A 25,057-nucleotide genomic window follows, 5' to 3' on the forward strand; every position below is an offset into this window, starting at 1 on the left:
AGATCATCCTAATCCGGCATCTCAGAGCCAAATGAATCAGCAGCTCCTTATTCTGCCAGTGGGATTAGTCAGTGATGGTCCAGGCTCCAGGAGAGTGAGGTGGGGCTCTGCATAGCAAGGAGCCATGGAGAGGTGGCCGCAGGGTGTTGACTGGTTCATGGAGCCTCCTCATAATCCTGCAAACGCTCTAGGGATGCTCCTGCTTGTGCTGGGAGCCACAGGACAGCAGAGAGAGGCAGGAAAAGGGGAGAAGGCAAAAATATGGAGTGTGGGTGAAGGAGGCTTTGTGGATGTTGGATGTGGGGTGCAGGGGGAGACTCCAGGATGGGGCTGTGTGTGGTGGGGAATGTCCCTCCTGCCACAGGGACCAGGAGTGTCACGCCTGGCTGGTTTTCCTGGCTGTTAAAGTGGGTCAAGCAGAAACCCAAGGAGCATCCAAGCTCACCAAACTCGAGCCAGCTATATGGAAGCTGAATTATTCAGGACCAGCTTAAAAAATTGAAGAGCCCAGCAAAACTTTAGGAGAGCCCAGCCCGTAGAACCACCCCATACTCATGTTGGGCAGAGGCAGCTCAGCCTGCATGCTCAGGGGGCATCTTGGGCACTTTGGGATGGGAGACAGCATTGTTTGGGTCTAGCACAACGCTATCCTTGGGACTGGGGAAAGCAGAGAGAAAGCACTCCAGGAAGTTCAGATGGATTCATCTTCCAGTGGTCTCCCACAGCCCTCCAGTCTGTAGCAGTTTCCTCAGGTACCCCAGCATGGCTTTGTCGCACCTACAGGAGAAAGAACTCAAAGTCCTTTGTCCCCCAAAATGGGGATCTCTTGATCGTGTAATTTTAGACAGGATGTTAAAAGTCAGGGGCTTGTCCTTTACCACAAACTGTCTGGTTGCAGCAACTCCCCACGGCTCAGAGAACACCACATCGATTTGGGAGCCGAGACATCCCCTCAGTTGCTTTTAAGGGACCCCCCCGTTTCTATTCCTGGGGCTTTCAGAAGGGGAAAACCAGCTCCTGGGGAGAATCCCTGCGGTGAGTAATGCTTCCTGGCGAGCGCCGGGAAAAGGCGGGTGCACATATGCTGCAGCTCATCCTGCTCTTTTCATGGAGCATTCACACAGTCTGGGTGCCAACCAGCAGCAGCCACGGCCAGGGAACCCCCTCACCGTCACTCCCTTTTCTGATGTTTCTGAGGCACCTGGAAGAGGGTGATGGGGTCTGGCGTAGGGCAAGGGGATGTACCCCAAAGGGAGTTGATGTGCCTGGAGGTTTTACAGAGACACTATGAAGTGAGAGCTGAGCAAACCCAGCCCAAAAAATCCCCCCTTGCACCAGTGCAGCGAGCTGTGCAGGTGCTCAGCCCAGAGGGGAGTGGGGAAGGCTGAGCCCTGGCTCCGTGCAGAGCTCGGCGCAGCAGTCGGATGTGCCCTGAGCCAAAATCTGGCTATTTCTGCCAAGGAGGAAAGATGGAAATTTCCACCTGGCCTGTTTTCCTCCCTGCGATGAATTTGCAGGAGACCCTTTGCTCAGCCCCTCTCCCGGCAGAAGGGCTGAGGCGGCACAGGCGGTTTTGTCTCTAATTTCCTCTGGCGTGAGCAGCAGCAGCAGCACATCCCGCCGGCCCCGCGCTGATTTACACAACGCAGCATTTATTGACTGCGAGGAGATTGTAATTCACAGCCCGGCGCGGTGCAGTCACGGTGTGCGAGCAGGGATGGCTCCTCTCCTCCTTCCCGCTGCCTCCATCCTCCCGAGCTCCAGGTGGGGCGAGCACAGCAGGGGCTGGTCCCCCAGGGCTCTCACTCAGTTCAGAGCGAGGGACACCTGGGAGAAAACCCGACAGCATCAAATCCCAGTGATAGATCCCGCAGCCTTGGCCGGCTCAACCAGCCCAGGAGGGGTGGGGACATCCGCGGGGTCCCTTCATGGAGCACCTGCCCTGGGGACATACATCCTTTCCCTGGACAGATGTCCCCACCACCCCACGCTGCTGGGTCCCTTCCTCCTCTGCTCCCACCCTCTGCTTATGCTGGGGAAGAGAGACCTCCCAGTTGCTTCTTCAAAAAGCTGGGGGATTGCTGTGTTCTGCTATCCAGAGTTGCAATCCATCCATCCATCCATCCATCCTGCTGACCCATTCAGCCCCTCCTACGCCAAAACCCGTTGCAGGGCAGGAATGATCCTGTCCCTGCAGCGCTCGTGCCCTGAATGGAATTACCGGGGCCTTCCTCCTAATTAATCTCTCTTTGCAGTTAGCTCCAGGCCTCCGAAATCCCCCTAAAGCACCCATAGACTGCACCTGCAGGCGGTACGTATAGGCGGTACGTATAGGCGGTGCCTATAGACAGGGGTATGGGCGTGCTCCGCTCATCGGGAAAGCCTCTCCCGCGGGCCCGGGGCCGGTGCGGGGGCTCGGGGGAGGAGCGGGGGGCCGGGCAGGGGCGGGCGGGAGGCAGAGCCGGGGGGAGGCAGACCCGGGGCCGCCCCCGCTCCTCGCCGCCACCGCCGCCGCACTCGGTCCGGCCCCCTCCCGGCGGAGGCTCCGGGATGGCGGGGCCGGGGGCCGGCGGCCGCCGGGGCTGAGCGGGGCGGGCCAGCGCCGCTGCCGCAGAGCCACCGCGGCGGAGCGAGGTAAGAACCGCCGCGACCTGTTGGGGGCTCGGCCGGGACCACCGGGGAGCGAGGGGAGAGCAGTGGGAGCCGCCGACCCCGAGGCCCTGCCCGCCCTGCTGCCCTCCCCGAGCATCCTCCGGGCGCGGCCGGGGCCGGGCTCCCTCCGCTCCCCCCCTGGCCAGGAGCTTCTCCTTCAGCCCGGGGGACGGGGGTTACTGAATTAACCCCCTTTATGGCAACTTCGCTGCTGGCAAGATGTCGGGGACCCTTTTGGCAGGGCGAAGATCCCTTCTCTGCCCTAATGGGGGGAGTCTGCGGTGCTCGGGGGTCACCCAGAGCCGAGGGGCAGCGGGGCAGGGGCTCCCCCCGGGTTAGACCTCCGACCCGTGCCCTTGACGGAGAAACCCCCCCCCCGCTCGCACACTGGGTGCAGAGGGGCAGATGGATCTAAATCCAACGGGAAGAGAAAATCCAATTTACAGCGGCGTAGGGATGCTCGGGGGAGAGAGGCAGAGAGTGCCGGAGGCTGGTCCAGCTCCGCGGCTGGGCAGCACATCCCGCATCCCGCTCTGTTCCTGGCCCCGGCAAGTTTGGGCCACACACAGTAGGAACAAGGCATTTCCAGCCGCCACATTCTCCAGCTGGCATTTCTATTATGGAAAAACCCTGCAACAGGCTTTCCCGGCATCCCAGGAGATGCTTCCCAGCGGGTTTTATTGCCTGGGGTGGCACAGGCGCAGGAGGGTGACGGATGAAGGGGGTCACAGCCAACTCCCCTGGGAGCAGCGGGATGGAGCAGTGACCCCAACCAAAACGTGCCCTGCTGGATTGTTCTGCCCGTGGGCCTCTGGGATGGGGCCCCTTGGTTGGTGCAGGGCAGGGACCCCAGCCCAGCCCCTCAGCCAGTGCTGTGACCTCGATGCAGCCTCGGGGGCAGTGCTGCCCTGTGCCACCGTGCCTGCAGAGAGAGATGCATTTCAGGCTCTGGAAATTCACTCGCAGGGTGTGAGGGCACCACGTTTGTCCCCACCCCAGGGGCCCTCCAGCATCTGACCCATCTCGGCAGCTGGGGAGATGCTGGAAAACCTCTGTGCTCCTGCAAACGCCATGTCTGGCAGGGAGACCAAAGAAATCAGTGCCATTGATTTTTCCTCCCCTGCCTGCCTCAACCTGCTGCCTTGGAGGAGTTGGGTTTTTCTTCCCTCCCCCCCCCAGTGCCTGGGGCTCTGCAGGAGGTGGGCTGGGGGCAGGCTGGCATCCAGCAACTGGTGCCAGGAATTCAGAGCAGCCCCCTGGGCTGCTCCCCAGGGCCACAGAGGGATGAACCCTGTTTTGGGTGTTTCGGGGCGGGGGGTCGCTGGAGGATGTAAAGTGTTTGGGGAGCTCATTTTGGGATGCATTCACACCCTCTCCAGCATGATGCTGGGGTCTCTCTGAGCAGCTCCATGTTGTGCTGTGGTCCCTCAGAGAAGCAGATCAAAAAAAAGCAGGGTCTCATCCCAACCTCTCCCTGCAAAGGCTGCAGGAGAGGGTCTGCCCCAGCCCCAGGCACCAGAGATGCTGAGAAGGGCACAAACCAGAGCAAGCTGTGGTGCCTGAGGAGAGCGAGGGCTTCCCACGGCAGCCGGGATCTTCCCCGCAGCTACTCTCCGTGAGTGGTTTTCATCCATTAATTTCTCTAATTGCTTTTGGAAATCACAGCAGCTTTTTGTCTTCAGCAGCATCCCAGGGAGGTGCCGAGCCAGGCTGGGGCGAGCGCTGTGCCTTGGGGGTGGCTCATGTGGATCCCCCACAGGCACTGCTCGCCACCCCAACCCCAAACTCCTGCCCAGTGGGTCAAGGGATCCCGTTCTCCTCGGGGAATTGTCTTCCCAGGTGGAAAAAGCATGGGAGCCACTGTGATACCGTGAGGTGGCAACACTCAGGGTTGTGCCATCGTCCCTTGTAGACCCCTGGCATCACCCAGGGGGTGATCCCCCGGGGAGACACAGGAGCCAGGACCCACCTGTGTGCCCTGGGGGTCTCACTGCTCTCCCTCTCTCCCAGGTTGTCCAGGATGGGCTCGGTGGGAGCCGAGCGCTTCAAGGAGCTGAGCCCGGCGGGGACGCCCGAGGGCAACGTGGTGATGAGCTTCAGCTTCGACAGCTACCAGCTGGAGGAGGATGAACTGCAGAGGGGCAGCCAGGCCAAGGGCGTCCTCACCTTCATGGAGCCAGGTGAGGGCAGGCACGGCCTCACCTGACCAGGGTTCCCTGCTGAGTTCCCACCCATTTAGGAGCTTTCCGGGATGGGTTTAGTAGTCACAAATGGCCTGAAATGCCACAAAATTGCCCAACGCCTTTTTTCATCCCTCTTTGTACCCGTGTAAGCCAACCAGCATGTCCCGTGGCAGTGAGCTCTGCAGGCTGGCAAGGAGTTGAGGGTTTGTGCCCTGGTTCTCCTGCCTGGCTCACCCCCAGCCTGCAGCTTCACCTTTCTCCATGCAACGCTCAGGGGTGCTCCTGGGATTTACCCCAGCCCTGCTCCACATCCTGAGGCATCCCTGTCAACCTCCACACCCGCCTCGACCCCTCCTGCAGCACTGCCTGGCTCTCAGCTTATTCAGCTGCAATTAAAACTGAGCAGCCCTCAAAGTCCGGGTGTTATTCCTGACTCCTGGGTCTCCCACTGAAATGTCTTTATTTAGGGAAGAAATTTCTCAGGGCTGGGGCTGTTTATTTGTGAGATCTGCAAGGTGCTGGATCATGGAGGCACCTTTCATCACCCCAAAACTGGGACCTGACACAGGTCCCAGGGGTGCAGCAGTGCCACTGTTATGTCTTTTTCTCTTTCTTTCCCCTTTTGGGGCAGCTTCTGAGGATCCCGAGCCCCAGGATCGATACCATGGGATTTATTTTGCCATGCTGCTGGCTGGGGTGGGATTCCTCCTGCCCTACAACAGCTTTATCACCGACGTGGATTACCTGCACCATAAATACCCAGGTAGGTCTCCAGCAGCTGCAGGACTTCCCTGCCACCCCAGACCTGGAGAGAGCTCGGCTGCACTTCTAGGGGAGCTGGATCCCCTGCCCTCCCCCATCACCTGCCTCTCTGCAGGGACCTCCATCGTCTTCGACATGAGCCTCACCTACATCCTGGTGGCCCTGGTGGCCGTGATCCTCAACAACGCGCTGGTGGAGCTGCTGAGCCTGCACACCCGGATCTCCGTGGGTGAGTGGGGGTCCCTGCGCCCCTGGCAGTGCTGTCCCTGTGCTGTCCCCCTGCCACAGCCTCTGCCTCCCACCCACAGGCTATCTCTTTGCCCTGGGACCCCTGCTCTTTGTCAGCATCTGCGACGTCTGGCTGGAGCTCTTCAGCCGCAGGCAGGCCTACGCCATCAACCTGGTGGCTGTCGGGGTGGTGGCCTTTGGCTGCACAGGTATGTGGGACGTGCTGGGACGTGCATTGCTAGGGATGGGGAAACAGCCTCATTCTGGAGCCGTGGTCTCCTGGGACCACCTCTCGCCCTGATCCCTATAAGCTTGTATCCCTGCTCCATCCCCTCCACCTCTGTCCAGGCACCACAGGGCTGGCCAGGGCCACCGGCACCAAACTGTGCATTGGTCACCAACACCCCCAATCCAGGCCACTGTGGTGGCTTCCCAAGCCCCCACACCTGGGGACCAATCTTGGTGGGAAGGGAAATGGTGGGGAATCCAGGGAGGGAAAAAAGCCTTCAGCTTCTGGGGCAAGGAGAATTAGGGAATGCTGCAGCTCCTGGATGGCTCAGCACGTGGGCTCCCGCCGAGGTTTCTTCCCCCTTCTCAATGTTTCGGCTGCAGCAACAATCCCTCTTTCTCCCCTCTTTGCATCTCTCCTGAAGTGCAGCAATCCAGCTTCTACGGCTACACGGGGCTGCTGCCCAAGCGCTACACGCAGGGAGTGATGACAGGCGAGAGTGAGTACCCGGGTCCCCTGCCCGTGTCCACGTCCCACCACATGGGCTTGCTCAGGGGGATTTAATGGTTTCCAAATCCCTGGTGTGGCAAGCTGCCACACCAAGCTGGGGGTGGGGATGTCTGCCAGGAGCCGCCTTCATCACCCCAAAATCCCTGCTGGCAGCTCCTCCGTACCGGGAGGTGGGGGGGATGATGGGGATCCCTGATGTGTGGGGCTCAGCAGAAGCCGGCGCTGATGGGTCTCCCACACCCCCAGGCACCGCCGGGGTCATCATCTCGCTCAGCCGCATCTTCACCAAGCTGCTGCTGTCGGACGAGAAGGAGAACACTGTCATCTTCTTCTTCATCTCCATCGGCATGGAGCTGACCTGCTTCATCCTCCACCTCCTGGTGAAGCGCACCCGCTTTGTTCGCTACTACACGGACGGCTCCCGCAAAGGCCTCCCCGAGACGCGCGGGGCCGGCGACCCCGGCACGGGATACCGCGTCCACCACGACGTCACCTCCGAGGATGTCCGATTTGTAAGCCCAGGGTGGGTTTCCCCGCTGACCCCCGGGGTCTGGCTCACCACCGGAGCTCAGCACTGCTGTCCCCTGTCCCCCCGACCAGGAGAACCGGCAGCGGGGGCAGCCCGGCTCTCCCCGGGGCAGCCCGGGCCCCGAAGCTGAGCTGGCTGGCAGCGGCACCTACATGCGCTTCGACGTCCCTCGGCCCAAAATCAAGAGGAGCTGGCCCAGCTTCCGAGGTGGGTGGTGGGCTCAGGGGGCAAACAGTGCCCACGGGGTGGGCTTGCAGCATTTTTGTGGGGTGGAATTGGTGAGTGGTGATACAGAGTTACGGGGAAGGATCATCCCCAAATCTGGAGAGGGACTTTTGACAAGGGCATGGAGTGACAGGACAAGGGGGAATGGCTTCAAACTGTCAAGAGTGCAAGGTTAGGTTGGATGCTGGGAAGAAATTCTTCCCTGTGAGGGTGGGGAGGCCCTGACACAGGTTGCCCAGAGAAGCTGTGGCTGCCCCATCCCTGGAAGTGTCCAGTGCCAGGTCAAACAGGGTTTGGGGCAACCTGGCCTAGAGGAAGGTGTCCCTGCCCATGGCAGGGGGGTAGAACGAGATGAGCTTTAGGTCCCTTCCAACCCAAACCATTCTAGGATTCTATCATGCCTTTCCTAACAATGTGCTCAAAACCATGGGGCAAACTCACCTTTGGAAGCCACCCCTGGGGGTCAGACAGGGCTTTCAGCCTCTGCGAGGGGAAGGCTGCAGTTTTGGCTGAGCTGTGCTGCCTGTCCCTGCCAGACATGCTGCTCTACCGCTACGTTGTGTCCCGGCTCATCTGGGCCTACATGCTCTCCATCGCCATGACCTACTTCATCACGCTGTGCCTCTTTCCCGGGCTGGAGTCAGAGATCCACAACTGCACTCTGGGGGAATGGCTCCCCATCCTCATCATGGCCATCTTCAACCTCTCTGATTTCGTCGGCAAGGTAGGAGAGAGGCCAGCACCAGCACAGGGAGGCTCTGTCCTCCTCCTGGGTCCTTTTTCTGAGCTATTTGGCTCCACCAAGGGTTCTCTCCACCCCATGGGTGTCTGACCATGAGGCTGCTCTTTGGCACGGCCGAGGCCGGGCTCCTGCAGCAGTTGATCTTTCCACCATCTCGTCTCCTTTCTGCCCCATTTTGGGCACCTCCTTGCCCTCCCCAACCCCCTCATCTCCCCTCCACGGTCTCTCCCCCTCACTGCAGATCCTGGCTGCCCTGCCCTACGACTGGAGAGGGACCCACCTCCTCGTCTACTCCTGCCTCCGTGTGGTCTTCATCCCCCTCTTCATCATGTGCGTCTACCCCAACGGGCAACCCACCTTCGGCCACCCCGCCTGGCCCTGCATCTTCTCCCTCCTCATGGGCATCACCAACGGCTACTTTGGCAGCGTGCCCATGATCCTGGCCGCAGGGAAAGTGAGCCCGGAGCAGCGGGAGCTGGCAGGTAGGACCGAGCCCTCCCGGGAACCCCAGGTGGGGTGGCCAGAGCACCCTGACACCCCGTGTCCCTTCCCACAGGGAACACCATGACCGTGTCCTACATGACGGGCTTGACGCTGGGCTCGGCCGTGGCGTATTTTGCCTACAGCCTCACCAGTACCTCCCACAGCACCTGCTTCTACACCGAAACCTCCAACGGTTCCTTCACCTTGGGGTACTGAGCCCCAGGGTGGGGCGATGGGGACGAGATGGGACCTGCCTCCCACCACGGTCCCCACCGCCCCACTTGACCCACGTCCCTCCTCTGGGAGGGAGCCTGGAGCCAGAAAGCCACCCCAGGGTGGACAGGGACTGACATCCTGCGGGCACAGGGCCCACATTCCAGAATGGCCCGTGCTGCCCAAACAGGCACTGCACAGGACCACTTCTTGGGGTGACATTCCTCCCACCCCAGAGGACAGCCCTGTTGTTTTCGGGGGGATCCCCATCAGCGACGTGCAGCTCCCCAGTGGAGCCGGGGGATCTCCTGTTTGAGCCAAGCCATTGCCAGGAGGAAGAAAATACTGCCAAATCCCCAAGGGAATAGGACCAGTGCTGGGGAGGAAGGTGATGGAGGGCTGGTGAGGAAGAAGAGGAGCAAGAGAGGAAGGGAAGAAAGTCTCCTTCAGTCCCTGGTGGCTCCAGGAAGGTTAGTCTTGACTTTTCATTGATGGTGCTGCAGGTTTTCCTCAAAGAATGGTTTGAAATCCCAATCCCTCCCTAAACATGCCAATCGCTGTGTAAAAGACCCAATTCAGTTCTGCTGGTTGGGGAATTTTTTGGTTGGTTGTTTTTTCCTTTGATTGCGTCTTGTTTTGCACCCCCTGTAACCGCAAGAGAGGCAGGGTCTTGCCTCTCCCCCACCCCACACTGTGAATCTGCCCCATCACAAGGGGGCAGGGGGGGTCCCTGAAGCTACAGCACTGCCAGTGCCACCCACAGGCCACTGCTGAGCTTGGAGATTTATTGCAAGGGATGTAAGTGAAGCTGATTAAATGATTAAATGTCTTTGCAATGATGGCTGGTCCTTACTTGTGTGCCGCTGGCACTGCTGGCACTTGGCTGCTGGTGATGGGCTGGGCTGGCAAACACACACGAGGTGATGCTGCTGCCTGACCCGTGGGGTCTTGGGGTGCCCCTTGTGCTGCTCCCCAGCTCCAGGGTCCCCTTTTCACTTGGGGCAGCTGGACTTGTCACCGGGTCCTATCGGACCCCTGCCAGCCTGCAAACTGCTGTGGGCAGCACGTGGGAGAGGGAATGGGCCAAGAGGAGCAGAAAGGATCTGGAGAAGGTGCCAACACCACTTTTTGGGACTGGCTGCACCTCGCTGTGCCAGGAGCTGGCGGGTGCAAGGGGAAGCAAGCCCAAGGAGGCGGCGAGTGCCAGGCTTGGCACCCCAACCCAGCCCCCCCCAGCACCGGAGGGTCTCACCGTGCCAAGCTCCCCGCTGGCTGAAGTGCAGCTCACACCAAAAAGAGCAAATCCAGCGTTTCATCCTCAAGACACGGTGCCATGAGTGTGGTGGCCCGGGAAGGACTCACACTCCCTGCCCACAGGGGTCTATCCTGTCCCTTGGTGCCACCACATTGCATGGACGGGTTCTCCCCACAAAAGCCACACTGGCACCTGAGTTGGGTCTTTCCCCAAGACAGGGGCTGAGCCAAAAAATGACTGTTGCCACCAAGGGGAGAAAACCCCCCGCGGTGAGGACAAGCGAGACAAAGAAAGATGCTTCGTTGGGTTGCTTTTTTTCAATTAATTTTTTTTTTTTTTTATGAAAAAAGATCACACGGAGTTCTCCAACAAACAGAATGCCAAAAAAATTGTTTTAAACAAAACATAAACAAAACAAAACAAAAAAGACAAAAACCTGGCTCTCCTTTCCTCTCGATTGTCTGAAATATCCTTGTGTTCCATAGAAGGCAGTGGGTTTTAAGTGCTTTCTATTTAACATTAGCATAAAATCTCTCTCGCGCGCTCTCTCTCGCTCTTTAAAATATGCTCACACAATTTGCTTCTAGAAGTACAGTACACTTTGAGCGTGGGGGGGTGTGCCTGTTCCCAGATCATTTACAATCACAATCCAACAGGAAATAAAAAATAATATTCTAAACGTCAGACTGTGTTCATTTCTGCCGCTGTGGGTTTTTTCTTTTTTTTTTTTCCTTTTTTATAATTTCATAATTTTTTTCACAGTTTTAAAAAGTTTATATTTATATATATATATTTATATTTATATTTATAATTAAAAAGTTGAATCCATTTAAAGACTTATAATACAGGAGGGCTAAAGAGTCTTTTGGTACATTAAAACTGTACAGGCTAGAACCGTTCAGTGTCCGCCGTGCCGAGGCGCCGGTGGCCCGGGGTGGAGATGGTACGAGCTCAGCACCATGTGGTTTGTTTAAAGGACGAGGGGTAACTCTGCAGGGGTGTCCCTCTCCCCTGAGCCCCGGCCTCCAGGCTCTGGTACACAGCCGGTACCAGGGCGGAGAGTTTCCGATCTGTCCTTGGCTTAAGCGTCTCCCCAGCAGAGCCTGGGCCGAGCCGGGCCCCGCTCCGCGCCCCAGCGGTCTGTAGTGCGAGTCGGTAGTTGCGAAGATCAGTGCGTCTCTTGGAGTTTTAAGTGCAAGGATGGTGCATCGTTCTCCTCCGGTGTCCCCTCAGGGCAGGTGTAAAATCTCCATGGGGAGTGGGGCCCGCTGGATGGAGCAAGCGGAGCGGTCCCCTCCCCGAGCCCAGGGTGGCAGCGGGGCTCTGGCTGTGGGAACACCGCAGGCAGGCACAGCCGGGCTCACACACTGTCCCCATTCCCTTCAAATGATTGAAAAAGGCTTCCCAGCAGCTCCACGTCTCCGCTCAGGCGAGGCATGGAGGGTGAAGGGGGGGTGAGGGATGCCGGAATCCAATGGCCTGTGGTCTTCTCTCCTCCAAGCACCGAGCAGCAGCTTCTCCCAGTCATTTCCTGCCCCTTCACTGCACACTCCAAGTTCTTTGTTTGCCAAGTGTCACTCCCCCCCCCTCGCCACACGGTTGTTCCCCCCCAGCACCTTTCCAGGGCAAGAGGAACAGAGAGCAATGAAAAGAGGGTTCAGAGTGTTTGTTCGAGGCAGTGGGAAGGCAGCATCCCAGACTGGGTGTTGGCTCCTCTTCCACCTGGCTCCTCCCACCCCTGGATCTCTTGTGCTGGGGCCAGCCCTGCCCCACCATGCTCCATGCTGCCAGAGGGGCCTCCAGGGAAAGGGAACCGCAAGAAGGCGCTGAGAGGATCGAGACGAGGCGCTGAGAGAGACTCATCTCCTTTCTCTTTTCACCCTGTCCTTCCTAAAGGGTCATGCGAAACTAAGCAGGAAAGGGAATATAAGGACGGAGAGGAGCGCGCGCGGAAGGCGAGCGGGTGTCCCTTCCACGCGGCTTCCGAGTTACTGACGGGGGCAAATGACACAAAAGGGATCCCTCCTGCCGGGGGGGTCCCGCTGGTGAAATGATCACGAGACCCATGTGCTTTCCTGGACCAAAAGGAGGAAGGGAGAAGTTGGTCAAGTGTCACCTCACTTAAAGCCACTTCCAGAGGGGCACCGCCACCACCACCACGCCCAAGGGCACCTTCCCCGAGTCCTGTAACTGCTTCCCCAACCCCTTCCTTTCAGCCCCCTCCTTCCTCCTCGCGTCTCTCGCGCTCTCCTGTCTGTAGTGTGACACAGAAATGAGCATTGAAAGAAACAATCATGTCGTCTGAACAGGCACGTCCTCAGGTTTGTCCCGTCCCTCCCAGGGGGTGGCACGTGTCCCCTGGGCGGTCAGCAGATGACAGGGACCCCGTCGGTGTTGAAGATCATGCCCGTGGTGGGCTCGTAGGTCCCTGCAAGGTAGTAGAGGTCCTCACTGTCCTGGTATTTCTTTGTCTTCAGCATCTGCTCGTACTGATCCAGACCAACAACAAGACACTTGTGTGAGATGGTCTGGACATCGTTCTCATCCACATGAGAGGACTGGTAGAGGGCTCGCTGCGCAACAGGAACAGAAGGAAGGAGGTGGGAAGGATAAATTAGATCTCACGGCACTAACAGCATCATCTTCAATGTGTAGGAAAAACGCCCATCACAACAGGACAGGGCTCTGCTCACACTCAAGAACTTCCCACTCATCCCAACAGCCAGCCCAGGGGAGGGACATTGGGAATCTGCACTGGCCTATGGGCAGCCTGGACACAATCCATCCAGCCCCCTGAGCCCGAGTCCTGGCTTTCACTCAGCTCCCACCAAGGGGAATGCTGTGCCCGCCAAGCAAATGTACAGGGGAACGTGAAGGCCAGGAGTTTGTCATCCTCGCTTCAAGGATACAAATGCAAAGATGGGTGCTGGATACCAGCCCACTGTTCCTCCCCACACCCAGCACCTGCAGCTACTCCACTCCCACCCTCCCACAAAACACCATCCCAAGTCCTGGACACTGCAGACTCAGCTGAGGCAAAGAGCAAGAGCCAGAGAAGTCTGGGGAGCACTTCCCCAGCAGCATTTGTTACAGGGTGCCCAGCATTCCCTCCCAGCCTTCCCCCAGCCACACTAACCTCCATAAAGTCCTTCCTCTGGTTGGATGCCTGCAAAGCTGTGGACAGACTCCTGCCTGATTTCTGATCCCAGCGCTGTGCCCAGGAAGGAAAGAGGAAACAGAAATGAAAAGCAGGTGAATTAGTTGTTTTTCCATGCCCAGCACCTCCTGTCCACCTCACGTGCCTTTGGAACTTCAACCCCCACCCACAGTCACTGGGAATAAATCCTAAGAGCCTGTTATAAACAAAGCACATGTGTGCAAAATACAGTGTTTATGAGCACTAGGCCAGTCACTATTACACTGTGAAGACCTGATCTGGCTCTTGACATTCTTTTTGCACCAACACAAAGTCTTCATTAGGATAAAACCCATTGCTCCCCTGTTCAAGGGGCAAACAAGCTCACCCACACCTAAGGCAGCCCCCACAACATGAAAGAATGAGGTCACCCCCATCAGGGTATCAGTAAGAAACTGGGCCTGGGGTGTTTTCCTCATCCTTCGAAACAAAAGGGAGCAAGAAGCTTTGCAGCCCTCTCAGCAAAGGAGATCAGCCTACCTTGCCTTCGTTGAGTTTCTTCCCAGGGTTGGTTTCTTCTGGGTGATAGAACCATTTGACCCGGACCACCATGTTGTTCCCCCAGGACTCCCACATGCTCTGGATCCGGCCAATATAGGGCAGGTTGGGGCGGCCGGCGGAGAGGAAAACCGCGCAGTCTCCGATGCGGATTATCTCCTTGCCCCGGACGATGGCCTTGTAGAACAGCTTCCTGGCCTTCCCTTTCATTCCACGTCTCTGCCAAGAGAGGATTGCGCAGGTGAGCCAGTCAGGGACCACCCAGGTTTTCCCCAACCACAACTGCCTGCCCTGTCCCAGGTGCACCCTTTTAGTGTTGGCAGAGTCCCAGTGTTCCCACAGGAATTGGGGCAGAGGGACACACCACGCAGGATGGCTCCCCCAGACACAGCCAAGGCCAACCCCAATCTCCTGCAAACTGGAGACCTTGGCTGAGGACCCACCACGACAGCAGTTTCACCACCCCAGGAGAAGGGGAAGGGTAAGAGGCACCAGAAGGCAAAGGCCACCGCCGAGCGCTACGGAGCAGCAAGAGAGGCTTCATTTACCTGCGTGGGCTTCCCGAACCACTTCCACAGCTGCCGCGCAGGGAGGAAAGCGGCGATCTTGGGCCTGTTCTCCACGGACGGCAGGCGCTGGCGCTTGGCCAGCTCCTTGGTGGTGGGCAGGTGGATGCCCTCGCGCTTCTTGGGCCTGCTCTTGTTGCCGCTCTGCGGCGGCGCCGGCTGCGGCACCGGCTGCTGCGCCGGCTGCTTCTGGCTCTGCGGGTGGGAGGACGCGCGGGATTTCCCCGCCTGCTTGGTTTGCTTGGGCGGGAGGGTTTGCTGCACCGAGGAGCTCGGCTGGGCCTCGGCTACTTCATCGTCAGAGCTGCAGGAGGAGTCTTCGTCCGTAGTGGAGGAGGAAGAAGAGCTGGAACTCGATGAAGAAGAGGTCGATGAGGTGGAGGAAGAGGAGGAAGAGGAAGATGAAGAGGAGCTGCTGCTAGAAGAGGAAGAGGAGGAGGAGTTGGAGGAAGAGAGAGGGGTGGATGCTCTTGAGCTGGCTGAACTGCTGTCCTGGGCTTCCCCTCGGTTCTTCTCAGCCTCCTCTTCTCCCTCTGACTCTGAGCTGCTGTCACTGCTGTTGCTCTCAGACTCTTCCACTGCTGCTGGAGCTGCTGCCTTTTCTTCCTGGTCCTTCGAGGCAGTGAGGCTCTCCACTGAGCCATCAAACTTTCCTCCAAAGCTGGCAGGAGAAGGGTCTCCCTCAGCCACTTTGGCTCGGGAAGATTTCTGCTTGCCCTCCACACTCACTGCAGTGGAATAGCCCAGCCCCAGGAGACTCTTCCCTTCTCTGCGACTGGCCAGGTTTGAGTCCTCCAGCATCCTCATCGCCTCCTTCATCTTCTTTGTCTTTGGAGACATCACGCCCTCATGGTCCAGCTTGATCAGGATTTCACTGTCATGCTTCCTCTGAGCCTTGACCATGGTGCCAAACTCCTGTGTCTCTTCTGTGGGCCGCCCTTTCTTGGCCTTGGCTTTCGACCCCGAAGCCTCACCGGAGCCGAAGGCTGCCAGTGTTCCCGGGAGGTCACTGTAGGGTTCTGTGCCAAGGATGCTGCCAAACACAGCAGGTTGGTAAGTGGGTTGAGGAGGGCTGTGCAGCTTAGTGGAGATCTTCATTTTGCTGGCTTTTGACCGCTTTTCCTCTGTGGGAGCAGGAGAGCCTCCAGTCGGCAGCGGTTGTGATTTTCTTGACCCCTTCATGCTTGGCTTGCCCAAGCAGGTTGGCTTCTCTGGGACTGAGGAGGTAACAGGTGAGGACTCACCCTGATCCTTCTCTTCAGGCAAGGCAGCCTCTTCTGCACAAGGGAGGAAACACAGAGACATGATGTTATCCACCCAGATGGGCTTTATTAGCTCAGACTCAACCAGATGCCAGTGCTGACCTGTCTCTGGCCAAATGTGGCTTGTTCCTGCCTGCTCAGGTACCCCAAAGGGACACAGGTACTCACTGCTCACTGAGCAGCCTGGTCTGATGCCAGTGCCCACGAGCAGCTGATGGGTAATGCCCAGAGATGCTGCTTTAGCTTCAGGGGTCTCAAACTGCAGATCTCCTGCTCTCATTTGGGGAGACCAGTAGGGAACCGTGCAAGGATTCCCTACACTCCAGGTCTGGCAGTGGTGACAACCTACCAGCTTTTGCCTTGACGCTTGGCTTTCTCCCTCGCCCTTTGCCCTTTGACACAGGCTCCTCTGACCCCAGTGCAGCTCCCTCTTTTCCTTCTCCAGTGTCTTTGCTGGATTTACGGCTACGGCGCTTGGTGCTGGGCACCAAAAGGGCAGGGGAAGGCTCAGCACCTGCAACAGGTCAAAGTGATGGTCAAATACAGTCAAACAACACATAAAACAGAGATGTGATTCAGCAGAAGTATCCCAGCTGATTCTGCAATAGGGAGTGGGTCTTTTACCCTGTGAGTTATATCCCACTCCAGCTCTGTATGTCTGTAATTGATGGTCCAATCTTTGTGACTGAAAGTCTGTGAACTACTCCCAAAATCTCAGAGGCAACTGGCCTGAAACTCCCTACATTTCATAGTGGGAGGTATCTTGCAAAAAAATTAATGGCAAAACTCACACTGGATCTTGTAGTCAGGCGGGAGAAGCCGGATGTGAGACAGTGGGATGCGTCCCGTGTCCCCGTCATCAAACTCTACTGTGATGAGATCACCATCTTCCTCCAGATCCAGGGTTCCTGTGGGATAGGGGAGCAGAAAGTGGGATTAGGAACAAATGCTAGAGCATAAAACCCTTGTAAGGCAAGTGGGGATGGGGGAAAGACAGGGATCCTGCAGCAGCTCCAAAGCATCCTTTGCTAGGCTGTGCAGGGAGGGCACAGAAGGCTCACTCTGCAATGGAAAGTCCCTGATAATACTAAACCAGCCCACCCAGTGCGAAATTCCCCAGGCAGCAGCACTCCTCCAGAACATAACAGCCATTCCAGTTTGACTCTCCACCTCCTTCCACTATTTCCTTCTGTTCTTGCAGAAATTCACTTCCCTGTTTTCATTGCAGTATCTTTTTTTTTTTAACCTGCAATTTGTAACTACTCTCAGCAATCACAAACTGCTGCTATCACACCTTCTCCAAGAGCAGTAAGTTGTGTTCCCACCCTCTCTTCTTGCACCAACATTACTGGTCTATAACTCACAAGTAATTATTCCCTTACACACATGTAGGGTGACCAAGGGCCCAAAAGTAAGAAGATCAGCCATGGTAGAACTGCCCAGAGCTTTCACTAGCTTTTTAAGGGCAGGAGTTAAGACGTCAGAAGCAAAGATGTGAGTGTCCAGGTCATTTAGAAATCTCCACAACCTCAGAAATCACTGGTGCCTGGAGTCAATTCTGACCTTCTAAAATGTACTGAATTTCCCTGATATTTTTAAGCTCTTAAATCGCTCAGATCTCTTCCTGAACCAACAGGATGTCACTAAATCAGCATCATGGATAAGCTGGGCGTGATCTGGAGGAGAGGAACAGTCCAGGCTCTGACCTCCAGGATGCTCATAGCAGAGCTCAGGGCTTCTCCAGACAAGCCTGACATCCCTCAGGACACACAGGACCAAGACATCCCGAGTTCACCACGTGGCCTTACCTCGGACAACTGTCCCTGGGTAGAGGCAGCGGTACTGCTGGCTCCAGTAGGCTGCAATCCTCGTGCCCTCAGGCAGGAACCGCACTGAAGGGGGTTTCACATCGATGATCTGCTCAGGACAAGAGGAAGGCAATTACTGACATTCCCTGCACCGGCACAGACTATCCCACCACACCTGGCACGGAGCAAAGCAGCTCTGGAGAAGGCAAGGGACAGTCTCCCTGCTGGAGAATGGCCTCCTGTCTGCTCACAGGGCAGGGTGAAGGACTATCCCTGCTGGAATAAAGCAGTAGTGCCCACTGCCAATGGAGGAGTTTGGCCATGGGGTAGCAAGTACACTAAGGGGAGCTCTGCCCACACTGGCCACAGAGGAAGAAGCAGGGCATCCCTGCAGCCCTAGCTGGGGAAGGGAAGGAGAAGGTTTCCAGCTTGCCTCCTCCAACCCACACCAGGGCTCAGGCACCAAGGTTAGGCACCCTCTGGCCTCACATACCGCTTCCTGTAAGAGCTGCTCCAGGCAGTAAATGTGGGGACGGTTTCCCCTCTCGCCTTCCACCACCACACGGTATCTGAAACACACAGGTCCAGTCAGACACAGCACATGGGACACACCACCCCAACCAGTAACAGCTCCCTCTGAGCCCCACCACCAGTTTATGTCAGGGCATTTAACGAGAGGTTAAGTGGATTTTCCTCAGTGCTGATACACCAGAGTGAACTCTCCTTCCCTGCCTGCCTGCCAGACTCTGTCAGTCTCTGGGCAGCTCTACACAGCCCCCAAATGGTATCCCAGGTGGATACAGCAGTTCCTCAACTCACATGTCTGGTGAATGCACTGTCTTGACATGCCCAGCATAGAGCAGCTTGTCATCCATGGGGATGAGGACACGCAGACCATCTTTCAGCTCATCCTTGTCAATGATGCAGGAGCGAGGAGCTGTGAGGTGTTGGAGATGGGGATTAGAGAGCACCACATATGGAAAAGGGACAGGGAAGGGAGAAGGAAACCTCACACTCGCAGCATCACCCTCCCCTAGGAAAAGGCCAGTAAGCAGACAGGGCTCTCTGTCTCTCTCTGGTTAGCTCCTGGCAGAGGTAACACAAAATTAATAATAAATCCCCCCATTAGTAATAGCAACATATCAATAAATGAAAATAAGGCAGCTCAGAGACTGGGCTTCAACTACATGTCAGGGTGGGCCACTCTGACAAAGCTTGTTTTTAACTCAAGTGACTGAAAAAGTGGTATCTCCACGCCAAGGACTCATATCTTTGGATGAGGAACACGTGAAAGCAACACACTCCTCCTCTGAGCAGCCCTGGGAAAGCTGCCCAGCCCCTCTACCTGTACAATCAGCCCCCAGCCCCTCCTTCCCTCACCTGGTGTGGGTGGTCGCTCGACCAACATGCTCAGTGGGATGTTCTCATCCTCTGAGAAGCTGCTGTCTTGGTTGGGTTCAAAATCCTCCTCTGCTGCCATGCTCTCCATGAGCTTGCTGACAGCTCCTCCTTTCCCTCGGTTCTGCAGGAGAGCAAGCAGCACATCAGCACATCAGCAGCACAGGCAGCAGCCTGATCCCATCTCACCTTCCTCCAGCAACAAATAAACTGAGGGTATCGGGACAAACTCGTCTCCATCCTCAACAATGTTAATCACACAGAGAGCTGGGTGAACCCAAGATTTTTGCTGGGTGTATCCCCAAGCACCACTGACAGCTGACCAAAATTCCCCACATGTTCGTTCCTGGAGGTTAGGAGAGATGCTGTGGAGCAGACAGCTGCAGCTTTGCTCTGCACAGTGTTCCTGACCCCTCTGCCTTTGGTGAACAGGTACCAGGCACTGCTCCTATTTCCCCTCAAATCTCCACAATCTGCTTCTTGCTGTTACACGCAGACCATAAGTGTTACACTCAGAAAAGGTGTGAGAAGATGCAGCAATGTGTGTTATGGGAGATGACAGGCTACAGCAGCAGAGCAGAAACCAGCTGTGACCCAGTGCTGAGCAAGGCAACTCCATCACCACCTCCTTGATCCTGGCTATCCACGAAAGCTCTCTGTGAAAGCTCTCCCTCCACCCTGTGGCGGCCTGAGAGAAAATCCTGCCTGCTCGCTAATTTGGGGGATGAAGGCAAACGAACGCCAGATGGTAGCAGCAGGTACTACCTGATTGGATTTTAGGCTTCTCAAACCAGCCTTTTGCCTGTAACACACTCAGCAAAACCTGCACATCTGTTTTCCCTCCCTCACAATGCAACAGTTCAGGAAAGAGCATTGCTCTGCCAGCCACCCTCCAGCTCACCCACACTGGAACAAGGCCCTCACCTCTTTTTTCACCTCCTTGGCTTTCACTTTGGCTTTGCTCTTCTTGGTGGAGCCCAGGGCATTTGCCAGGCTGACACGAACATCAGATGGGGAGCTAGGGATGCCAGGAGGAGACATGGAGGAGGAGGAGGAGCAGCAGGGTGTTTCTTTCCCCTTCTTCCGTTGCTAAAAATAAAAAGAAAACACTTCCATCAGTAAAGAGAGAATTGATAAAGATCTGGGACCAGGGAGAGGAGAAAGGTGGAGAAAAGCAGCCTGTGCATAGGTGGTATGATGTTCAGCCACCACTTAGTTCAATGACCACATCACATGTCCCATCTCTGTTTTCTGGTTTCACACACTTTGGAAAGAGCTTTCCATTACCCTGGAGAGTGAACCCTGCCCATCAAATCTTCCTCTGAAGAGCTCCAAGGAGATCCCAGTTGGCCTCATGTCACAATTAACTTGTCTAACTCTTCCCATCAGTACTGCTCCAAAACACTGCCATGAACTGAATGGGAGCCAGAGGGAGCCGAGTTTTCAAGTGAGATGAAGATCCCAGAATCCAGGGATCACTGCCTCCCCCAGCCAGGGACAGCCCCCAGAAGTCACAAGATAAAAGGTGAACAGCCTTAAAGGCCAGCACAGGGGACACAGCTCAGCAAATGAATAAGGTCATGGGGAGAGTGGGAGGACTGTCCACTCAGGCCAACCCAAACAGGTCGGATTTGGGACTTGGAGGGTGTGACACAAGTAACTAGCCCCATTCAGCCACAACAGGTTTTTACTCCCTGCAAGTCAGATTCAAGTCCTACAGATCCTCTAGGTGTATGTGGGGCTGGCAGGGGTGACAAGGGGCAGCCAAACAACTGCTGAGACAGGACTCACTCTTCTCTGCCCTAGTGGAGTTAACTGCCCTTCCCACACCCTCACCCAAGGGTCCCACACCCATTTTGCCAGCACATTCCTACCTTGCTTAGCTCCTTTCTCTCCTTCCCCTTGCTGCCCTCCTTTTTGGGGCTCATGGGTGCCCCCTTGCCACAGCGCCCAGGCTTGGAGACAGGGGTGGAGTTGGCAGGGGCTGCAGACGTCAGCATGGCTGAGGACGTGGTGGCATCGTGGAGGAAGATCCGCTCGCTCCGGCGCCGGTTCCACAGGTCATCGTCGCTGGCCTCCAGCCCAAACTCAAAGCTCAAGTCCTTGGGGGATTTGAATTTCTTCAGCTTGCGGCCTTTCTCAGACCCAAGCTTGGCCTTGTCAGCGCTCCCAGATCCGGAGTCGAGGCTGCTGGGGGCCTGGCTTGGTGGGATGCTGCTTGAGTCCAGTGGCCCCTTCTTTCCCCGCAGCAGCCCTGAAGGCGACTTCTTCCTGATCTTGATCTCACTCTCTGAGTCAGTGTACTCAAACTCTGTCCCTAGGTGCAAAGGATTTAACCATCAGTCAAAGCCCTGGCTGAGCCAAGAGAGGACACATCCTGCTAGAAGCTTTTGGGCTCCATGAGGGACGCTGTGCCTGTTCAACAGAGCCCTTGCTCGTTCTCCTTTCCAATTCCCCACATCCCCTCAGATCTGCATTTCTGCCCCATAAAACACTGATTTCTCTGGAAGTCTTCCCCGCTCCAAAGAAGAGCCCAGCGTGGTTCAGCGTGTTGCCTGTTTCCATTTTCTCCCTTGTCCCACAGCCAAAACCCTGCTGGAAAGCTCATACTAGAACAGATACTCTAACTTGTGCCCATCCTCAAAAAGGAGCTGCTCCACTGAAAGCCAAGCACGAACCCCACAAACTGAGCCTCCCACCCCTCCCAGTGGGAGTCCTCTCCAGTTTCCCCTTTGTTTCAGGAGAACAATCTCTTTTAACAAATGGAATAAACCCATATTTCAAGCTTATTTTTTCCCATTGGCCAACAGACACCACAGATCTTTTTACTGGCTCAAGTAATCGCCTTAAAGTCAAGAGAGGTAAATGATCTTTTGTCTGTGGCAAATGGAAATCCCCTCACGTTGGCCTCTGCTCAGCCCCACGGGCACAGCAGTACCCAGGGGCCTCAAATACTGTAGTAATGCCAAGATGTTCCCCACCTTCAGTGTGTTCCCCTGAACCCCATAAAGGAAAGCAAGATCATGTTTGCAGGGGCAGAAGGGAAACTGAGGCAGCACCTACGCACCCATGGGCAGGAGGCAGGCAAACGACATTCATGTGGGAAAATGAAAATCTACATGGCACAAGCAAGGACAGCACCTTCTCTCAGTCCTTCTCTCTCAAACTCACTTTCCTGGGTAAACTCAGTCTGTAGGAACCTGCTCTCATCTTCTAAGCAAACCTCTTTCCCTGAGACAGCCCCAGCACGAACAGGAAAAGAGCCAGCCTGTCAAAACCAAAGCTGGCAAAGCTCAAAATAAAAAACCCACTGGAAATTAAAACACTCCTCCTCTCTCACTACCACATGAGGTAATTTCTAGATGCTTCCAGTTTCAAGGAGGGCAGGTTACAAGACAATAAATTCTTAACAGAGGCTGTTGGAACAAGTTGGCAAAAGCCTAATATAGCATGGAAACAGTGCTAAAACAAGCCAGGCTCCCGAGGAGGACATCATTTTCCATTCTGAAGCATGCTATAAATTCCATTATCACTTAATAAATATTAATAGCGAATTTATAAATGGAACCCATATAGATCTGTCTGACCGGGAACAATGTCACCAATGGGCACTTGTGCAGCAGGGCATGGGGAGGGGAAGAAATGAAACTCCCAGCACGTTGAAACTGAGACAGAGACGGGACAGAAACCCAGGGCCTGGCACTGCAAACACACGAGCAGAGGAAGGAACGCTTGTTTCAAGTCTTGCTGGCTGGTTTCTGTAAGGAAGCTGATGGGATGGGGTGACTGAAAGAGTTTTCCTTCTGTTTTGAGTGTCTCTGTTTCTCTTGGGTATCCAAGATCAGCTGCATTTAGCACATGCATCTAAATGTTACGGTACTTCATTGCCTTTTGCACTTTGTCCAGGGGGATGCAGCATCCCACTGCTTGCCTTTGCAGCTTGGCTGCTGAGGATTTTCCAGGTAGGAAAAGAAGCAGCTGACAAAGCCACAGGGAACTGTCCCTAGGGAAGCCACAGCTGCAGCTGCAAAACCTGGTTCTTGTTTTCCTGCCAGGCCGTTTTCCCCACCTTCAGCATCAGGACCAAGCAGTCAAAGCAAAAAAAAGGGTAGCTCAGTGTCTGGGTAACAACCTGCTCTGCTGCAGCACAGCTGGGGCCCCCAGAACCTTCCACCTTGGCCCTGTGGCACCAACACAAGCCACGCAACTCACCCATCAGGCTCTGCCGCTCCTCCTTCTTCTTCGCCTTCTGCTTGGCCTCCAGCTGGACGATGGAAAGCGGAGGGGGCACGATGGGGCTGGGCAGGGCGCTGGCAGCAAACCTGGCCAGAAGGCCCAGGCCGCTCTCATCGAGGGCAGGCGACGACAGCCTGTCCGTGCCATCCGTGCCATAGTCCTCTGCCTCCTCCTCTTCCTCCTCGTCGTCCTCCTCCTCCTCCTCCGAGCTCGAATCTGGCACGCAGAAAAGAGGGAGCCCGTTACAAATCTCACGGGGTTGCGCGTCACCCACATTTCCAAACCGAGCCACGACTCTCCTGCTGCTCTGTGCTCACCTAAGCAGCACTGAGCCACCCAGGACTGAGCCAGAAGACACTGGCCAGGGACACACACGTGTCCTTGCGGCCACAGAGCCGGTGTCACCTGCCTGCCACCACCCTGGAAGGACACAGCAATACAGGGTACGGCAAAGAGGACCCACTCAGGGCGAGGGAGGGAAGAGCAGGGTGTTGGCAGATTTGAAAAGGATGCCACGCACCCCTTCCCCGCAGCTTTCAGGAGGAATTAAAAGCTTAATTCCTTCGAAAATCCCAACCTGGGAGCTGTGGGATTCCCCTCCCGCCCACCACCGCTTCCTCCATAATGAAATCCATTAACGCAATCAGAATTAGAGATCAGCAGGGAAGGGGAATACCAGAGAGCAGCCTGTGCCATGGCGGGAGGCAAGGGGGACAGAGAGAGGAGAAGGGGCAGGAGGCAAAAATGCAGAGAGAGGGGGGAGAGAAATAATAACTTGAAAGCAATGGGTTTGGAATGCGTAAGGGAGGAAAGTGTAGGCAGTGTTGGAGACAAGGAGGAGCGTTTGAACACTCTGCCTCAAAACTCTCTGGGCCTTTCATTTCCCTTTCTTACAGCTCAGTCTAGGGAAGCCCGGCTCAGCACAGGCAGGAAGAGCTGCCCACAGCCAAAATCTAATTCTGGCAAAGAAATCAGCCTCGCTGCCTCGGCTGACACTCGCACAGCAGTGGGCTGGGGGTTTCCTCAGTGCTGCATGTACAGCAGGTATTTTGGGGGGAGATGCTCCGAGAGTGGCACCTCTCCCTTCCTTACAGCACTTCCCAAGAGTCTGTCAGCAGCTCACAAAGCAATTAATTTTAACAGCATCTCATCCAGTTACTGCTGGTGAGCAAGTCACTACACAAATGCACTGTACCACACACATACTTATACACACATATAGGAGCACATATATCTACTTATATATATTTATGTATTTAACAGGAAAAAGTGGGTCTGGAAAAGATATTTCATTTCTCTTGAAATTGAGGGCTTAAGTAGGATCACTGAGGCTGCTGGAAAATTTCCACCACTAGCAGGAGCCCTGCTCTGAGCCCACTCCCCAGCTCCTACCAGCCACTATCCCTGCCTCTAAAATCCAGCCAAATGAGAAACCAGATCCCTTCAAAATGAGCTGGAATGAACATGAAAATCCTTTTCTTTTCACATATGCCCTCTGGGATAGATAAAAACGTCCTCAACACTTGGTTGTTCAGGAAAAAAAAAAATACAATAACACAAGTGTTATTGTTCCATGATATTAGAAAGAACAGGAATATCAGAAAATAATGTTCTCATCCCTGTATTTTATCAACTGAGGTAATGGGCCACTTTTTTTCTTGCTTTTTGCTTGTTTTTTTTTTAACAAGGACACCTTATCTCTGCAGCATACATCAGATAGGCAAAGAATGCTAATTTTTAACTGCATAAAAATCCCTTCCCCATTTCAGTTGCTCAGGCTGGTTCCTTGTGATGTCAAAATGCCACTAAACCTGCAGTAAACACCAAAAAATCCACAGCCCTGCTCACTCCTTGCATAAAAGCCACTGGTAAAAAAAAAAAAAATAAAAAGTTCTGCAGCAAATTGGGATCAGATTCCTTCCCCTGCTAGAAAAGGGGGCACAACTGCTGCTTTCCTACCATGTTTTGACAAAAAGAAAATGAATTCAGATGAACTTGGCTATTCTGAGATGTGGAAACCACCTGCATGAGAAACAGCAAAACCATGCCTGAGTTCAGTGACACACCGTGGGATAGTGAGAG

At 55.5% G+C, this 25,057-nt stretch overlaps 2 protein-coding genes across 4 annotated transcripts in view; one reads left to right on the forward strand and one right to left on the reverse strand.

Annotated features, from left to right (window-relative positions):
• The first annotated feature begins 2,540 nt into the window (after positions 1 to 2,540).
• On the forward strand, positions 2,541 to 8,848 carry SLC29A4 (solute carrier family 29 member 4). Its single transcript, XM_027889454.1, has 11 exons — positions 2,541 to 2,634; positions 4,663 to 4,832; positions 5,467 to 5,598; positions 5,713 to 5,826; positions 5,906 to 6,034; positions 6,479 to 6,553; positions 6,811 to 7,076; positions 7,165 to 7,300; positions 7,855 to 8,042; positions 8,302 to 8,542; positions 8,617 to 8,848. The coding sequence occupies exons 2-11, from the start codon at positions 4,673 to 4,675 to the stop codon at positions 8,757 to 8,759; spliced, it is 1,584 nt and encodes a 527-aa protein (XP_027745255.1). The 5' UTR covers positions 2,541 to 2,634; positions 4,663 to 4,672; the 3' UTR covers positions 8,760 to 8,848.
• A 2,834-nt stretch (positions 8,849 to 11,682) lies between these two features.
• The window catches only part of TNRC18 (trinucleotide repeat containing 18), a 53,548-nt gene continuing 40,173 nt past the window's right edge, over positions 11,683 to 25,057 (reverse strand). For all 3 annotated transcript variants that reach the window (XM_027889452.1, XM_027889453.1, XM_027889451.1), the window contains 13 exons: positions 22,952 to 23,191; positions 20,614 to 21,056; positions 19,664 to 19,828; positions 18,722 to 18,863; positions 18,161 to 18,278; positions 17,835 to 17,910; positions 17,342 to 17,450; positions 16,325 to 16,441; positions 15,883 to 16,047; positions 14,254 to 15,548; positions 13,688 to 13,924; positions 13,148 to 13,222; positions 11,683 to 12,584 (listed from right to left, as the gene is read on the reverse strand). In XM_027889452.1, the coding sequence (XP_027745253.1) occupies positions 12,378 to 12,584; positions 13,148 to 13,222; positions 13,688 to 13,924; positions 14,254 to 15,548; positions 15,883 to 16,047; positions 16,325 to 16,441; positions 17,342 to 17,450; positions 17,835 to 17,910; positions 18,161 to 18,278; positions 18,722 to 18,863; positions 19,664 to 19,828; positions 20,614 to 21,056; positions 22,952 to 23,191 (3,389 nt within the window). In that variant the 3' untranslated portion in view covers positions 11,683 to 12,377. The remainder of the gene's footprint in view (positions 12,585 to 13,147; positions 13,223 to 13,687; positions 13,925 to 14,253; positions 15,549 to 15,882; positions 16,048 to 16,324; positions 16,442 to 17,341; positions 17,451 to 17,834; positions 17,911 to 18,160; positions 18,279 to 18,721; positions 18,864 to 19,663; positions 19,829 to 20,613; positions 21,057 to 22,951; positions 23,192 to 25,057) is intronic.

The sequence above is a fragment of the Empidonax traillii genome, unplaced genomic scaffold (genome assembly GCF_003031625.1).
Source record: "Empidonax traillii isolate 1590-97213 ecotype Southwest subspecies unplaced genomic scaffold, ASM303162v1 scaffold263:size1499331, whole genome shotgun sequence".
Classification (NCBI taxonomy): domain Eukaryota; kingdom Metazoa; phylum Chordata; class Aves; order Passeriformes; family Tyrannidae; genus Empidonax; species Empidonax traillii.

Excerpts from the sequence above, each read along its gene's own strand:
- SLC29A4 (XM_027889454.1), top strand. The coding sequence starts at position 4,673 with ATGGGCTCGGTGGGAGCCGAGCGCTTCAAGGAGCTGAGCCCGGCGGGG. Across the intron at positions 5,599-5,712 it reads CCTGCACCATAAATACCCAG|GGACCTCCATCGTCTTCGAC; the intron begins GTAGGTCTCCAG and ends GCCTCTCTGCAG. Across the intron at positions 6,554-6,810 it reads GGGAGTGATGACAGGCGAGA|GCACCGCCGGGGTCATCATC; the intron begins GTGAGTACCCGG and ends CCACACCCCCAG.